Source organism: Falco peregrinus, chromosome 3 (assembly GCF_023634155.1).
Source record: "Falco peregrinus isolate bFalPer1 chromosome 3, bFalPer1.pri, whole genome shotgun sequence".
NCBI classification, from domain to species: domain Eukaryota; kingdom Metazoa; phylum Chordata; class Aves; order Falconiformes; family Falconidae; genus Falco; species Falco peregrinus.
Genome location: NC_073723.1, coordinates 15,041,772 through 15,058,963, shown reverse-complemented (window position 1 = coordinate 15,058,963; position 17,192 = coordinate 15,041,772). Strand labels below are relative to the sequence as shown.

Here is a 17,192-nt window from a genome sequence, read left to right as displayed (position 1 = left end):
CTGTATTCAGCGCTGGTGCGGGCTCACCTTTAGTACTGTGTGCAGTGCTGGGCCCCACCAGAGAAGGATGTGAAGGTCATCATACAATCACAGAACGCTTTGGGTTGGAAGGGACCTTTAAAGACCATGTAGTTCCAACCCCCCGCTGTGGGCAGGGACACCTCCCACCAGACCAGGTTGCTCCAAGCCCCTTGAGCACTGCCAGGGATGGGGCACCCACAGCTGCTCTGGGAAGCCTGTGCCAGCGTCTCACCACCCTCACCGTAAAGAATGTCTTCCTTACATCTAATCTAAATCTCCTCTCTTTCAGTTTAAAACCATTCCTCCTTGTTCTATCGCTACAGGCCCTCATAAGAAGCCCCTCTCCAGCTTGCCTGTAGCCCCCCTTTAGGTACTGGAAGCTGCTGTAACGTCTCCCTGGAGCCTTCTCTGCTCCAGGCTGAACAACCCCAGCTCTCTCAGCCGGTCCCCATAGGAGAGGTGCTGCAGCTCCCTGAGCATCTTCGTGGCCTTCTCTGTATTCACTCCAACAGGTCCATGTCAGTCTTATGCTGGGGGCTGCAGAGCAGGACATTAAGTCTTATGCTGGGGTCTCATGAGAGCAGAGCAGAGGGAGAGGATCCCCTCCCTCGCCCTGCTGGCCACGCTGGGTAGGGCTGGCCTTCTGGGCTGCGAGCGCACATTGTCAGGTGCTGTTGAGCTTGTCATCCACCAGCACCCCCAATTTCTTCTCCACAGGGCTGCTCCCAACCCATTCTCTGCCCAGCCTGTACTGATACTGGGGGTTGCCCTGACCCAGGTGCAGGACCTTGCACTTGGCCTTGCTGAACTTCATGAGGTTCACACACGCCCACCTCTCAAGCCTGTCATGGTTCCTCTGGATGGCATCCCTTCCCTCAGCATGTCGACAGCACCACACAGCTCAGCGTTGTCAGCAGGCTTGCTGGGGCCACACTCAATCCCATCATCCATGTTGCCCACAAAGGTATTAAACAGCACTGGTCCTGATACAGACCCCTGAGAAATGCCACTTGTCTCCACTTGGACACTGAGGTCCTTGAATGTGTCCAGAGGAGGGCAACAAAGCTGGTGACAGGGCAGGATGGCAAGTCCTGTGAGGAGCGGCTAAGAACTCTGGGTTTGTCTGGTTTGGAGAGAAGGAGGCTGAAAGACGACCTCATTGCTCTCTGCAGCTTCCTGAGGAGGGGATGTGGAGAGGGAGGTGCTGATCTTAGTGGTTGGACTTGGATGATCTTAAAGGTCTTTTCCAACCTAAACGATTCTATGATCTCTTCCCCTGGGAGCCAGGACCAGGATGCCTGGAAATGGTTCAAAGTTGCGTCAGGGAAGGTTCAGACTGGACATTAGCAAGCACTTCTTTAGCAAGAGGGTGGTCAAACCGTGGAACGGGCTTCCTAGAGAGGCGGTCGATGCCCCAAGCCTGTCAGTGTTCAAGAGGCATTTGACAATGCTGTTAATAGCACGCTTTAACTTTTGGTCAGCCCTGAACTGGTCAGGCGGTTGGACTAGATGATCACTGTAGGTCCCTTCAGCTGAAACAGTCTATTCTATTCTGACCCGTCTACCATAACTGCAAAGTGGTAATGCTGCATAGCCTTTTTTATTAAACATTTTAAAAACAACTCTCATGCCTCCCAAAGAGAAAGGATTCACTTAACAGGGAAAATATCCTTGGGCAGATTCCAGCATACCTTCTTCCTCTTTCATTTTCTTCAGGTCATCCTCTCCTACCAGGGAGACACGCTTGGGAGGCTTATCCATCTGCTGTTGCTTCACCTCAATTTCAAAATACTTCTGCCTCTCGCGGAAGGATCTCTGCTCAGGGCTGTGCAACCCACTGGGGCTGTGCGTGGCCACCTGGAAGAGCCACACCAGTACTGTCCACACAGAGCGACCGAGCCAAACCTCTGTCCCCACATCACCCCCAGCACATGCCCCGCGCTCCACCCCAGCCACGTGCTCCACACCCTCTTCCTCCTCCCCAGCCCTCCCCCTGTGTGCCCACGCTGTGATCCTGTCTCCACATCCGCAGCCATGAAAGCCTGAATCCTCTGTGAGTCCCCATCCTACTTCCAGCTCCAGCCACCACAACTCACCTCCAGGGCAGTTTTGGGATTCTCTGTGCTGGTCTGACCAGGCAATTCCTAAGAATACAGAGAAATGGGCACGTTCTAAAAAGAAAATTTTCTACCACCACCCCTGCCCTCCTGCCAAGTGTCACCAATGGCACATAAACAGCAGCAGTTCCAGACATTAGCTGATGGACTGATTCACAGAACAGTCCCAGAATTAAACCAAGACTATGACACTTTAGGCTTAGCATTCGTGAGTAATAAGGACTTAGGATAAATTGAGGGCTAAACAGAAACAAATGCTGACAACTTTTAAAAGGGCAGAAACTCAAAAACATGGGGAACTAGGTGAAGAACTGGAGTAGGGGGCTTAGCTTAAGATGCAGGAGGCTTAGTGGTTTAGACTTTCTTTAAATCAAAGATGCAACTATCAAAAATGTATTTCTAAGAAGCGAAAACACTGTCAGGAAGGAAAGAAGTTCATATTTACCAGAATAAATAACAGAACACTGGATGAGTAGAACTAAAGGGGCAGAAAAAGAAACTGATTCACAAAATCCACCTGTGAACCAGAAATCAGTAAGGGTAAAATGAGAACTGCCAAAAAGCTATTAAAAATATGAAAGTTTTTTAATTATACAAATGAAAAGGAACCATGAGAAGAGAGCAAGTAGTGACTACTCTCAATTTCAACTTTATTCAAATGCACTCCAAAAACTAACAGAAAGTTTTAATTTTTCCTAAGTAAGGAGCACAATAACAGAGAAGGGAAGAAGAAAAAAGAAAGACTCTAGCTAAGATGCAAATGTCTGCAAATAGAAATTATTGCTGCTAACACAGAAGAAAGCCTAAGAGCTCAATATACTCACCTGCAGGAACAAGATAATCACTGTTCAACAGTTCTGAATGAAATGACTTGTGAAATGGCAAGTCTGACAAGCATGGATTTTTAATTTGCTTGTTTAATTGGGTGGCAGTTCATGTCTAAAAAATAGCTAATATATCCTTAAAATCAAGAAGCAGAGAAAAAAATTTCAGCAGCAGAGCTATCAGTCTGCTCAATATCAACAGAAATATTCACGTATGAATATAATTAAAACAAAAATAAATAGAAGAGATTAAAATGGAACAGGTGCAATGAAGATTAATCTTATATCCTCCTTTATAAATAACTTCTGAAACAAAGAGAATGTATAGATTTGTCTGAGATTTCGAAGATCAGTTTTGTGACCAACCTAGCTTAACATTTTCACTGCCAAATTTGACCTGGAAACCAGGAAGGTGTGAATAAAATTTGTGAATGGCAAAGACCAGCCTAGAGATTCACAGAAATGCAGACTTGTCTGAGACCTCTGCAAATTATGTCATTCATCCCACTCCATTGAATGGGGACTAGCATTGTCAAAATTCAAAATAGTTTGGAACATCATCCTGGAATGACAGGTTGATTTGAAGAGGATTAAAAGAATTTAATTTAATACTGCAAAATACAAAGTCATCTACTTCAGGATCAGTAGTTGTTCCTTAAACCAGGATACACCAGCTAGAGACTATGAAGCTGGAGAAATGATCTGCGTACAAGATACAACCTGACTCATCAACTTAGGTCATCTGGTAGGCCACAGGTGCCAACAGAGACAGGTTCCACTTCCTCCTCATCCTGGACCTGGCCAACAACAACTCTGAGCTTCTACTGACAGTCATCCCACTCTGAGTAAATCAGTCTAAAAAGCTAAAATGACCAAAAATCAACCCTACAAACACTCAAGTAAGACTTGTGACCAATGTTAATTTAGCAAACCAGATCAGTGTGTGGCTAGATGAGCACCAACACAAGACAAGGTAGACAGTGGGAGGACAGGATTAGCTTAGATAAAACACAAAGTTGCTGTCACAAGCCACTGCAGGAATAGCCATAGCTCCCAGTATAGTGTGATAATTAAAAAGGTGAGCATGATCTATTGACATGTAAGGAAAGGTATTGTCAATTAAGATGCAGAAAGAAAGAAAAAAAGAAAGAAACAATAACACAGTAGAAAGAAATCTGTGAAAAAGGATCTCTTGTTTGCATCCAAGATGTGCCAGCAAGAATTCAGACAAGAGCCAGCAAAAAGGAAAGCAGTAAGACAATTTAGAGAACAGAGGGGCTTTCCAAACATGAGGTGTCAAAGGGGACAGTGTTCTGCTTCTTCAGTCTAGTAAATAAAGTGACAGCATGACTGTCTATAAACAGATCGCTCCACAGATCTCGCATAACTGGAGTGCTCCCATGCACGGATACAAGCTCTTCAGGAAGGACAGGCAGGGAGGACAGCATGGGTGATGTCTCAACAGCATGCTGAACATGGGTCAGGACAATGCCTTTGCAGAGTAAGCGCTGGCCACATACTGGGCTGCTGGAGTGGAGCCAGCATGTCCAGGGAAGCAATCCTTCCTCTCTGTTCAGCACTTAGAAAAGCAGTGTGCCCAGTCTGGGGCTCCCCAGTACAAGAATGCCACTAACAAATGGCAGCATGTCAAGTGGAAGACCATCAAAATGATTTAGGGGGCTGCTGGACATGACATTTGAAAAGAGGCTCAGAAGGCTGTGCTTGTTCAGCCTGGAAAAGAAGAAGCTCAGGAGAGAGGGACCTAATTCTTGTATTCAACTTCCTGGGGGGGGAGGGGTGGTTTACAGAGCACAGGGTCAGACTTCTTGGAGATGCACAGCAAAAGGATGAGAGGCAACAGGCACAAGTTGCGGTAAAAGAAATTCTGATAAAACATACAGAAAAAAACTCTTCACAGCAAAGATCGTCATACACTGGAAGAGACTGCCCACACTGATCTCAGAATGTCTATTTTTTGAAATTCAGAACTCAAGTGGACTGGGCCTGAGCAACCTCATACAACTTCCAAGGTTGCCCTGTTTTGCATGGAGGACCAAGGCAGATGACCTCCAGAGGCCTCACCTAGCCTGAACGGTTCCATGATTCAAATACAAGGGAGGGGAGAACTTGGATAGTTCCAATGAAGTTCAAGATCAAAATCTAATAAAAAAATTCCTCAGGCAGGTTTAGCCTGGCCCTGGATGTTTAGAGTTTCTTTAATATCAGAACAGCATGGCTATGCAACAGCATCCTAACGTTCGGGGAGAGTAACAGTGACATGGAATTCCATGAGCTTTCAGGAACTGATATGTTTATGGACAGGATTCTGCAGGGTGACCATCCACAGCATCAATAAGACTCCAGCTTCCAAGGGGACCTCAACACATCCCTCCTTCAAGACAGCTTTATTTGGAGGAAACAAATCACTACCTCCTTCCTATCCGCATACTTCCCTCGCTTGCCTGCGATACTCACTCTTGCGTTTGTACAGCTGTGTAACACACACCCCCCCCAGCCAGCACCAGTTACCTGTGTCTCAAGCAAAGGATGTGACAAGGGCACTGCTGCAAAGGTCTTGTATGCTTGCTTGACATTGATGGGGATCTCGTCAGGAGAGGGTGGTGAAGGTGGCTTTTGCTACAGGGACAAAGACAGAAGGTAAAGATAACCACAGATGTTACAAAAACCCAAACATGGCGGAAACACAGCACAACTCTCAGCCTGCAAAGCCTGAAGAGTGGAATACGTAAGGGACAGCTCCTGCAGCCTCAGGCAGAAACATGAGCAGCATGTTGCATACATGTTATACTCAGCAGCACATGAATCACAGCCCTGTTTTATTTCTTGGATGGAGCAGGAATGATACTTCTGGTGGTACAGGTCCTCACTGACTTGGACTAGAATTTTGTGATGGATCTCTTGGCCAAGGGGCCATGTTGTTGTCACAGTCCTTAAGGATTTCCACCCAATTCAACTAGCACATGCCTACTTGCATCAGTGGGCTTTCAGGGCTGGAATAAGACAGCCTATACAGTTGACTCTGACCCCTACACTTTGGATTGAACAAGCCACATTTAGTTTATTAGAAAATTAGAAGACAAGCCCTGGATTTATCTGGCATTTCTGACTACAGGGGCCTTCTTCATGGGAGGGGAACCATTATTCTCTTTTTTTTTTTTTTACAGTGGCTATTGTACTTCTGTTTAGAAAACAACCAGTGTGTACTTCGTACTTCAAGGCTAATGGTCACCATCTCCTAAACCAAAGTGGCAACCCATTCAGGGATCTATAATCTGGAGAAGACCTGCTTTTGATCTCAAATTTTCCTTCCACAGAATTCCACTTACTCAGAAACATCTGATAAGATCTAAAAGGACCCTCCTACTGCTCACCACTTGTCTTTGCTGGTCTTTTGCTATCTATCTTCCCTGTGACCTCTCCTATCACATTCTGGCAGGAAAAAAGAGTTGGGATAATCTGCTCAAAGCATCACAAAAATTAATGGGAGTAGGGGGAAAATGAAACCTCCACAAATCCCCTTTAGTTGCTTCATTCCTTCAATCCCTCTAACTGTACTAACTCAGTTTTAGGTGTTTGTGTTTTTTCATTGTCCTGGATGGAGGCTAAATGATGTTGTTTGATGATGTTCCCTTCTGCACAGGCTAAAAAACAGCACATCCAAGACCAGAAGAGATTGTAAAATGTGTGAATCTTGGCCAACTACATGGATTACATATAGCTGTTTGTCTGCAAATCAGGTCTCTAATTTGGTACCATGTCATATAATCTCCAATAAAAAGAGAAGGACTATACTGCGGGTATGCAAGGCTTCTGTCATGACAAAGACCAAAATACCTGCATCTTTCTCTCCCATCAACATACAGCCCAGGGAATATTCATCTTTCAAAACCAATCATTTTGCAAATCATAAAACTTATTATCAGCAAGATGGCATTGGTTCTTGTTCCAAGATGCATGACGTTGATAGACAAAGGTTCCAAAAGATTTATGGCTCAACAGAATGCAACACCTAAATAAGGACCTAGAACTGTAACTGCTCTGGGGATTTCAGCAACAACACTAACTCTTTGAATGGGTAAATGAAGACAGACACAAGGCAGGCTGGCGAGGTTCATCTATGTTCAAAAAATAAATGGGATGCACTGTCTGTGACTCTGCTTGTGAAGGGTTCTTACCCAGGGCATCCAGACTGATGCATAAACAAGACCAGCCTTGGCTACAGCGTGTGGTCTTTAAACTACAAAATCCACTCTGGGAGGGAGAGTTCAGCCTACCCACCAGAAACAGCCGCACTATAGCAACCTAAATAGACATAGCTTAGCAAGAAGGAACTGCAGGCCACTTACAGAGTTCTGGATATTGAAGCACAGCTCAGGTTGTTGGAAGGGGTTGGGGCTGTCCCCGTCCTCCGAATTACGTGAGGCAGCATTTTGTCGCACTCGGGAAAGAGGCTGAATGACGCCTGGCTTGGTCTGCTTGTGTCAATACCACATAACAGGGGGAAAGGCACAGGAAGGGTGTGGGGAGAGAAAGAAGAGAAATGAGCAGTTAGGGCAGCTAGATGTCTCTGCCATGCAGGTGAATAAGACAAATTCATGCATCTGAGCTCAATTCCTCAGCTGTGCTGCTTGCTGCTTATTACTGGGAGAGCTACTAAAGCATACACCGAACAATGCCTCTAGTGCAAGTATTTTGGACAGGCAAAGAGATTCAGACAAGTCACGATCACAACAGGACCAATGGGTTGCAGAGAAGGCCAGGAGACAAAGGAAGAATCTGGCATACAAGTAGCAACTGCAAGGGTCAGAGGGGTATGGCATGAGTATGTCAAAGCTTGGAGAACATAAGCATCATGAACAGAAGACACAGTAGCAAAACATCAGCCAGGAATGGGTATTGGCAAAAGCTGGGGATGAAAATGAACTGAGAGCCAGCTAGGGCTCCAGTTAGAAATGCAGATAGAAGAGCAGAGACAAGAGTCGGAGATTTGACCTATATGTCATCACTGCTAGATGCTGGGTGAAAGTGAACATCTAATACTAAAAAGAGTAGAAGCAGGAATTGAGTAAGCCAGCAAGAACTGCACAAGTGAAAGTTGTAAGGGTAAACAGGAATAAAACCCGCAAAAACACTTGCATCAAGTTTTCAAACTGACAATTTTTAAGACAGTGCATTTGTACAAACTTCAGGTATAAGTGGAGGACCGAAGAAGACAGAGTAAGAGCCAACAGTGAGGCTTGCAGGGCTGGAAGTGAGCACACACAGAAGAGGAAAGCTCTATGCTCTGGAGACTGCATAGGGACACTACAATAAGGTCTCACGGTGGATGTACTTACTGATTTGCTGTCATCCTGTGATGTAATGAAGTTAATGGAAGCCTGAAAACAGAAACACAGGTGTAAATCTGGAGTCCATACAGGAAGCCTTTAGTTTACCCTGCTCCACAAAAGAATGAACACAAAACTCAACTCCTCCCCTGCCCCGCTGCCCGCCCTGTAATGAGCAAAAGGCCCCAAGTCCCACACTAAGCCCTGCCATACTTTCTGCATGTGGGGAGCAGTCCAGAGCCCACCCGCGAGAGCTTCTGCCAGCTCCTCTGCTGTGTGAGAAGGCACTCACCACTCCCCCTGCACACCTCTGCGCACGGACCCCCCATCCTCCCCCTCTCCGCTCCAGCTCAGCTGGTCCTGGCCCTTGTTTACATCCCCTGCCCTCTGCGCTTGCTACTGAGCCTGAGCAAAGCCATCAGCACCACAGCCTCTCTGCCAGGAAGCGTTCACAGATGCCATCTCAGCAGTGGCTAGCGGGGAACAACAGCCTCTCATGCCTTGGCCTGGCCGTCCTGGGTGCTGCTCTCTGCAGCAAGCCCTCAGTGCACACCAAGCCCAAGAACTGGGGAAGGCAGAGCTGGAGGAAGGGACGAGGAGCAGCGGTGCTGGGTGAGAGCAGCATGGAGCAGCAGCGCACACTGCACACCAAGGGGCACTTACAAAGCGGGTCTCCCTGCCTGACAGGTGAGCAGGCCGAGGGGCTGCAGGCGTCTGGAGAGGGGTAATGCCAGGGAGGATCATCAGGGGAGAGAACGGGAGAGAAAACGAAGAGACTGGGTTTTCTGCGTGACAGGCTGAGACAAGCACCTTTCCCAGCACAGAGACGAGCTACCCAGAGCTGTCAGTGTCCCCACACAGCTCCCTGCTCTCTGCTGTGGAGAAAGCCCCTCTGCCCTCCTTGGCACGTACAGACTGATCCACCACAAACCTCCATCCTCCCCCTGCCTGCTTCCTCCCCCATCAGAAGCTTGCAGAAGTCAAGGCCAGGCAAGACCATCGCGACGTCAGCCTCAGGACAAAGGATTCAGCTTCGCCCAGTAATTCTCTGAGAGCTCTGAAATAAGGCTATACATTCTGGCTGGACTACAAGATGTCAAAAGCAAAGAATTTACATTTAAAATAGATGGTGGCAGAGAATTAAGATACACAATTCTCTGGAACCTCTAATGTGGAGCAACAACCTGGAGGTCAAGTCTCCCGAACTCCTAGAAAATGTACAAGCCACAAGGCTAGCGATTGTGTCCTCCAGTATTACGTGTTGGATCTGTTCCATTTTGTATAACATTCACTGTCCAGAGAGAACTAAATCTACCAGATACAACCTTACCTGACACGCAGGAGACTGATGTGGAAGGCTCTAATCCAGAAAGTATTAAATCATGTAAATATGACAGAAAGCTCAGGTACAGAATGCAGGGTTGAGAACGCCACTAGCAAGACGCTCAGCATTGTGGCACCAAGGCATCTTCAAGAACAACTGCCAGAGTCACTAATTCATAACAGCCACAGACCAAGTAAGGAAAAGGTTATCAAAATTGACACACAGACTAGATCTCAGAACTGAAAGCAGCGAGCAAACCTGCTGAAGGCCTTAAAAGACTAAAATAAAGGACAAAGTCATGAAATTGGCTACAAATGCTTCAAGAAATTAATAGGATCTCTCATGGCATATGCATCTCCGAACAGAGAGATAACAGAGAAAACCAAGAAAAAGCTGTATAGATTATTCAATACATTGCTGAAGCTACAGAGAATTCATGACACAAAAAACCTGAAGTGACAGAACAGACTACAAATTACAGCAAGTCTACGTAACTGGGAATTTGAGACATTCAACTTAAAATTGGAAAGGCAAACAGATGCATCTGCAAAAATGCTTCTGGGGTGCTCTTAACTCCATAAAATGCATTAGTGAGAGCTTGTTTATTCTTCTCAGAGCCTACACAGGAGAGAGTGAACGGTTTCACCTGGAAAGTTCCCACTATCAGGTCGATGACTGCTTGAGAAGACAAAGAGGTCACTGTTGCCACAGGAGCTGGATAACGACAAACCAGTAGACTCTGAAGACAAACAATTTAGCATTGAGCAAGCCCATCCCGAGTTAGAAGAGCAGATGGCATTATAGCCAGAGGGTAGCTAGTGGCAAGGACATTTGCCTCCAATGCCAGAACACTGATAAACAAAAGCATTGGGGTACTATGAAAGTTGCCTATGACAAACTGGAACAGGGGACACTCTATCCAAACACAAGTTTGGAGAAAAAAAAAAAAAATTCACAATGATAGTAGTCAATTATTGGAGCTGGCGCCTAGAAAAGACGCAGACTTTCCATCTCTAGGTGTTCCAAATTTCACCAGACATGGCCCTGAGTAACCTGATCTAATTGGACCTCCTCTGAGCATGGTCTTAGATGAGACCTTTCATCCTAAATCATTCTATGAGCAGCTACATGGCCACCCTTTGGGATTTGAGCTTCTTTTTCAACTGACAGCTGAGGATACAGACAGAGCAAATTTATCTCTAGATCTCCTTCTGCTGTAGAATGAGGAGTATCATCGCCACACCACTTCCTTCTAGATAGAAAAAAAAAAATCTCAAAGAAAACGCGCACTTGTGGTAAAAAGGAAAACTTACAAACACCCCAAAATAAACCTCCAATCAGTATGCAACTGCTGTCAGAAAAGCAAATAAACAAACATATGCAGCTAGAAGAGGAAGCACTGAAATTAATAGTATCTTATAATCCTACTGTGGTGGTCACTCAGTTTCAAAGGATCTAAGAACTGAGGGAGATGCAAGATAGGCCAAGGAAGTAACAGAAGATGGAGTGAACTGTTGCTCACTACAACTTCACTGACCTGCTCACTGCTCCCAGCCACACGGTCCCGGCCCTTCTCCTGAGTTGTGTTAAATGTCACCTCACCCCAAGATGATGCAATTCATCTCACTAAGCTGAACTGACCTAGCAAAAAAGCAGACCGCTTTTGTCCAGCTTAGAGAACTGAAATGACTCAGGTAAAGATCAGGTAAGTGCCATAGTGGGACCAAATAGTTGGAGAGCAGTTCCACTCCAAAAGGAATGCAACAGACACAAAACAACTAAAGATGGAGTACAAAGTACAATTTTCAGTTCAATCCAGTACGCTAATATAAAAAACAATAACATGTAATGACTGTGAAGGGAAAATCTAAAAAATCCATTTAAGAGTATTTAACTTCAAAAGGCTCAACTACCTTGTGAAACCTACTGCCACAGGGTGAAAACTGAGATCAAAGCCTTAGCAAGATTTAAAAGAAAAGATGAGATTTGATATAAGAACGGCTAGTAAGAATAAGTAATGCTGACAAAAAAAATAATTAAAAAAAATATCAAAAGTTACAACAAATAAAGAAACTTCTCATTTTCAGGGTGAAAGCTGGCCTCTAACCGAAGAGCTTTAGAAAATCATTCCCTAAGGGTAGGCTAACCTATAACTGTCTGCTGCAGGATCCTTTGATTTTCTTCCAAACAGCTGATGTGGCTCGCTGGCAGTGTCACAAACAGAACTAGGGATCTCTTCGGGAGACTGAGTAGCACGGGTTTACAGACTCGAGATGATTCTCCAGATCCTGAATTTTCCATTTCTTCTGACATACCGATTGCCAGAATTAAATGTACAAAGCACTGGTGAGGCCATTCTCAAGAGAGACAGACAACCACCATTCTGCAGTCAGCCTAGGTACTCCCCTGCTTACTACCCCACAAATTAAGTTACCCCTCAGAGCAATAACTTCCCACTGAGTTTATGACTAGCTAATTATACTCCCGGGTCTCTGAGACATTGTGAAAGAGCAGACTTCTTCCCCTAGTTCTCTAGCTGCCTGCTGTGACGGATACCCCTCCATCTCAAAGGTATCACACTCAAGGATGGAAATCATACCCAGCTTCCTCTGCCTTTCTGCCTGCTTGCCCTGGACGCATGCCTCCCGGCCTTTTCCCGTATTGCCTGTCCGGGGGGCAGTCTCACCTGCTGATTACTAGAATAGGGCGTTTCACGCCTGGAATTTCCTGTCCCAGACTCGCCAGCAGGAGCCTGAAAGAGAGAAGACAAAGCTAAACAGTTACTGTGCAGCAGCAACTTCCATGCCCCTCCCTTAGCCATATGACCAGGAGGCCAGGGAGACCACCAACACCCAGCCTGAGGCCAGCTATGGGCCACCTTGCCGCGAGATAGCAGAGTTAGCATTGGGCCCAAAAGGAGCCATCACATGGCAGAAACTTGCAAGAAGTGCTAGAAACAGCAAGGGAACGACATTAAACACTGGAACGGAGACCATATCCAAATGCCCTGCAAGGCCAACTGAATCTGGTTAAAGCCTTCTGCCCTGTAAGACATCCCTGGGAATCCTCCCCGGTTCACCCCCCAGCTTCTCTTTAGCCCTCAACAGACTGGACGACAGCCTAGGCAAATCTCCCGTTGTACAGACACCAAGCAAAAAAAGCCACTCCCAACTAAAAGGAGACAAGCTTCATCCCCAGCCACATCCATGGCTGTTGCTGTACCAGCAAGACCTTCAGGAGTAGCCCAGAGCAGAGTTAAGACAGGGCTCTTGCCCCTTCCACAGGAAAATAGCATCACCAACGCTCAGGCTGCGCCAGCCTACAGCCAGCCCCAACAGGCAGAACCAGAGAGCAGAGCCCCAGTAATTACCTACAGCCTGTCCACAGGATTAAGGAACACGGTTTAAAAAAGTACTGTAGATGCCTAAAGATGGAAACGCTGCAAAGAGTGCTCTTGCTTACCTTGCTTCCAGCTACGACTATCCAAATCCCCTCGTGTGCCTGCACATGCACCAACCCCAAGGAAGGAGCTGATCTACAACACACTTTTTCAGGGGCTTCAGCTCCCTAACCCAGCTGACACATGAGTGCTGCAGTTCTGGTGTCAGCACACAGGAGAACGTGCAGAGGCGGGAGGAACCGGTCCCTTCTGACAGCAAGGTGGAATTAGATTAGCTCCAGCTAACTGTGACACCTGCCTCCGGAGTGATGCTAACTGATCTGGCATAAAGTCTGCCTGCAAAAAGGGTCAGTGCTTTGTGACCGCCGCTTTTTTGATCTTTTGAACTCTAAAGCTGGCTATCTGTAACATCCAAACCAGCCTTTGACTTTTAATATACTGAGAGGTTATAGAGATTCAACTACATGCCTTGCTTTATGCTTTTATCTGCCTACACATCTGTAGAAAAAAAGTTCTCACCAAGGAACTAGGCTAAAAACATCTAAGAGAACTACAGCTGGGTGGTTTTTTGTTTGTTGGTTGGTTTTTTCTTCTCTGTGTGTGTGCGTGTCTGTTTGTTAGCAGCTCTTTTGCTTCTCAGACCTCCCAAAAGGCTGAGAAAGGAGGAAGGGGAGAGCGGTGTGGTGCCGATCACCCCAGCTTTTGGGTCCAGCCCTTGCTCTGCCACAGGCTTCCTGTGCGACTGTGAGAAAGTTCAATACAGATTTCCCACAGCATAAAGCAAAGCTCTCCCTTGAAATCTGGAAGTCTAGATATACTGAAATGTGTCGCTTCAAAGAACAGCATGCTCCTGGGCTGTAGATGAACTACGTCAGCTGTACCGCCTCTTGGTTTTCCGAAGTCTAAAAGCAGCTGTTTGTTGAGGCCCAGAGAAGCGTGACACCGCTGCCGCTCTCCTACAAGCCCCGTCAGCTCCCCGCTCACGACCACAGCGGACAGGGAACACGGCTGCTCCTAGCCTGGCTCTTGCCCACCCAGAGAGACACCAGGAAAGTCGGGCCTGACGTCACTGCCTCCCCTCAAAGAGGGGCTCAGCAGCATGCACACTCGGCAATGGCTGGGGTGCATTAGTGGCTGGAAGACAATTCACCGACCGTCAGCGACTGACAGCCTCCGCACGCAACGCTGGAGAAGCACATGTGTTAGGTGGGACCAGCCCCCGCCGCACAGGCCTCGTGCTGGCCGGCATCTGGGGTCCGGTGCATGCGCGGAGGTTTAGTAGAAGGCAGGTGGCCTTCACTGCGTGATTGCATGCCACACACAGCATGCCGTGGGACCGCTTGCCTTGGAGTAAAGGTTGGTCTTCAGCACTCCCCCCCTGCCATAGCCCAGGGGCGGGCCCCCCAGGCAAGCCTTGCCTGCTGCCTTCCCCCTGCGGTTAGCCACCACAAAGGGGTTCTCACTGAAGAGGATCGGCTGAGAGTCGATCAGACACTCTTGCTCTGGCGTCTTTGGCATCTGGTCCCGGGACAAGGGGCAACCCGTGGGATCCTGCTTGTCTAGCTGGGGCTGTTCTGCCCCGCTCGTGCACTTGTCAGGTGGTGCGGGATCCCGAGGAAGGCTGGCCACGCTTCCGATGGTCAGGCCTGCAGCTGTTTCTGGGTATGGATCCCGGCTGTCCTGCGCCACTGGCAGGGACAGCATAGCGCAGTCGCCCTCCGTTCTGGAGCTGGCCTTATTATACTGAACAAGCTGAGAGGAAAACAAAAGGATCAGAAAGAAATAAGGAGAATGGAGTAAAGGAGAGGAAGGAGAAAACACAGAGCAGCTGCTGATGCTGAAGGACAGGGGAAAGAAGAATTCCACTACTAACGCCCACACCACCATCCCTTCCCTCTCTTCTACTCTACCACCTATCTTGCGATCCTGAATACTAGTTCCAAGAGAGGACCTTGCTGTCAGCATGCACCACATCCACCAAGTAGCTGACAGGCACAACCGTGCTCCCTGCACTTTGCCAGCTCTCATACACATTCCAGCCTGCACTCCAGCAGCTCACCACTAACACTGCTGCTCTCTAGCAACACTGACTGCCCAAACCCGCGTGAGCACACATCCTCTCCCATCTCACTGCAGCACATCCTCAACTCAACTCCACCACCACACAGCCAAACACCAACTGTCTCACCCCAGCATGCTTTCAACTAGTTCCAGCACTGTCATGTCACGCCCCGTAACACCTCTCCCCTCGCTCCAATCCATTTCCATACAGTTACACAGTTATCACCATATCTTCTACCCCCTGCCTTCCCATCACACCTGCACAGACAAAGATGCTTTACGGCCCCACTTCATCAAAATACACACCAAGAAGTAACAGGGAGCTAAATAACAGCTAACAGAGCACAGATCCCTCTGTGCACTCTTACTGAACGCAGGACTGAAACAGGGCTCCAGTTCTGCCTAGGCTCAACTGCACCCATCCAAAATGAAGCACTGACCTTTCCTCTTCTAATACTAAAAAACAGAGTTTGTTACCCCGGCCAAAGCCTTCTTCAGGGAAGCAGAGATAATCAGAGAGCAATGATCAAATCTCCTTCTATCCAAGTGCCTGCCAGGGAGCAGAAAGACCTCTTCTGCTCAGAGCACATTCTCCAACTCCTGTGTCATGGCAGCATTCACAAAAATAGCTCTCAAGGGCTGGGTGGGCTGGTGACTACAATGGCAGCTGAGAGGCTCAGGAATTTCTGAGGCCCTCCCCTAACCCCTCAACCCCAGCCTAACCTAAAGCAGTGGCTGGCAGAGCCCTGGCCCATATCGTATTTCCTCAGACAGCGAAGCCTGTGCTACCCTTGGAAATTTTGCTATTGTAGCTATTTGACTTTCCAACGTAAAAAAACCCTACCAAAAATCCCCAGCGTAAAAAAAACCCACACACCACAAATTCCAACCTTCTTTTCCTTGAGTGCCATAAACTACACTAGCAAAAGCTCTAGTGCACATAAAGTTATGCCAGGCAAAAAGAACTTTCATGAACACTGTTTGTTCATTGGGGATGCTGTAATTAAACTGCTACCAGCGATCCACCACTGCAGAGTGGGTTTGTCCACCCTACAGCCAGGCCCCTTCAACACCACGGCCACTTTCCCTTGTCATGCAGAAGAGCACGAACACTGACCAAGCCAGGTTCCAGGTGAATCCCACCACCAAGGCCTACCTTGCTTTGCAGAAAGGGAAAAATTAAACAACACTTTTAGGGTACTGCAGAGATAGGCATCCCACCAAGACTACATGAAGTCCGATAGTCCACAGGGAGCCTCAGTCCCTATTTTGTTCATGGACATGACCGGAACTTAGCTTCATCTCCCCCACGCTTTAATCTCCAGTGCTTCTGCTGCAGCAGTGTATATTCCAGTGCAGGATGCCTCGCTCCCTCTACTTCACAGTGGGCTATTTTTATCAGACAAGCAACAATTACTATTTTGGGCAAGCGAAGATTTTGGCAATGCAGTGTGCTTCTCCCAGCCTTGCCTCCGTCACTCCCTGGTCTAGCAGAGAGGACAATCATGTTTTACCCTGCATCCTCCAAGGCAAATACAGAAGAAATGCATTTGCAGTTCTGATCCATCACTTTGCCCCAGACACTGAAACAAATCTAATTTTAAATCTAATGAACAAGAACAGAGAAAGAATCAAGGGCAAGAAATTGATGAGAAACAGATTCAGACTAGAAAGTACAGATTGTTAACTAATTAACCATGGTGACATGCTAATGACAGATGTAAAATCTTCACTTCTTATAGTCTAGAAGGCAACACTGGATTGGAAATGTTTTGCTGTGGCTAGATGCAGTCATTCATGGGGATGGTTTTCAAGCCTGTGCTATGCAGAAGACAGACTATAATAGCTCTTTTATTACTGTGATGGCAGTATCCAGACATGGCAGCGCACTGGGAACTCTGCAGACATCAAGGTACTGGGAAGCCAGCATAGCCAGAGGGCATCGCTGAGATGAGTGTTCTCGTGCAGCTTTCAACCAGAATTTTTCAGTTGGGGTTTTAAAAGTATACAAATAAAACAAGCTTGCATCTCAGTAAGCCTCTGTTAAATCTTGCTCGCAAAAGGACCAATGTGCAGCAATACAGATTAATCCAAGAC

General features: G+C 47.1%; 1 protein-coding gene across 24 annotated transcripts in view; it reads right to left on the bottom strand.

Annotated features, from left to right (window-relative positions):
- The window catches only part of SCRIB (scribble planar cell polarity protein), a 116,208-nt gene that overhangs the window by 20,506 nt on the left and 78,510 nt on the right, over nt 1-17,192 (bottom strand). For 4 of the 24 annotated variants that reach the window (XM_055799306.1, XM_055799316.1, XM_055799319.1 and 1 more), the window contains 5 exons: nt 12,321-12,386; nt 8,320-8,361; nt 5,492-5,599; nt 2,118-2,165; nt 1,713-1,878 (listed from right to left, as the gene is read on the bottom strand). In XM_055799306.1, coding sequence (XP_055655281.1) covers nt 1,713-1,878; nt 2,118-2,165; nt 5,492-5,599; nt 8,320-8,361; nt 12,321-12,386 — 430 coding nt within the window. Of the gene's footprint in view, nt 1-1,712; nt 1,879-2,117; nt 2,166-5,491; nt 5,600-7,329; nt 7,459-8,319; nt 8,362-8,973; nt 9,025-12,320; nt 12,387-12,445; nt 14,787-17,192 lie in introns of those variants that run through there. The other 20 variants (XM_055799302.1, XM_055799305.1, XM_055799311.1 and 17 more) reach the window with 9 other exon arrangements.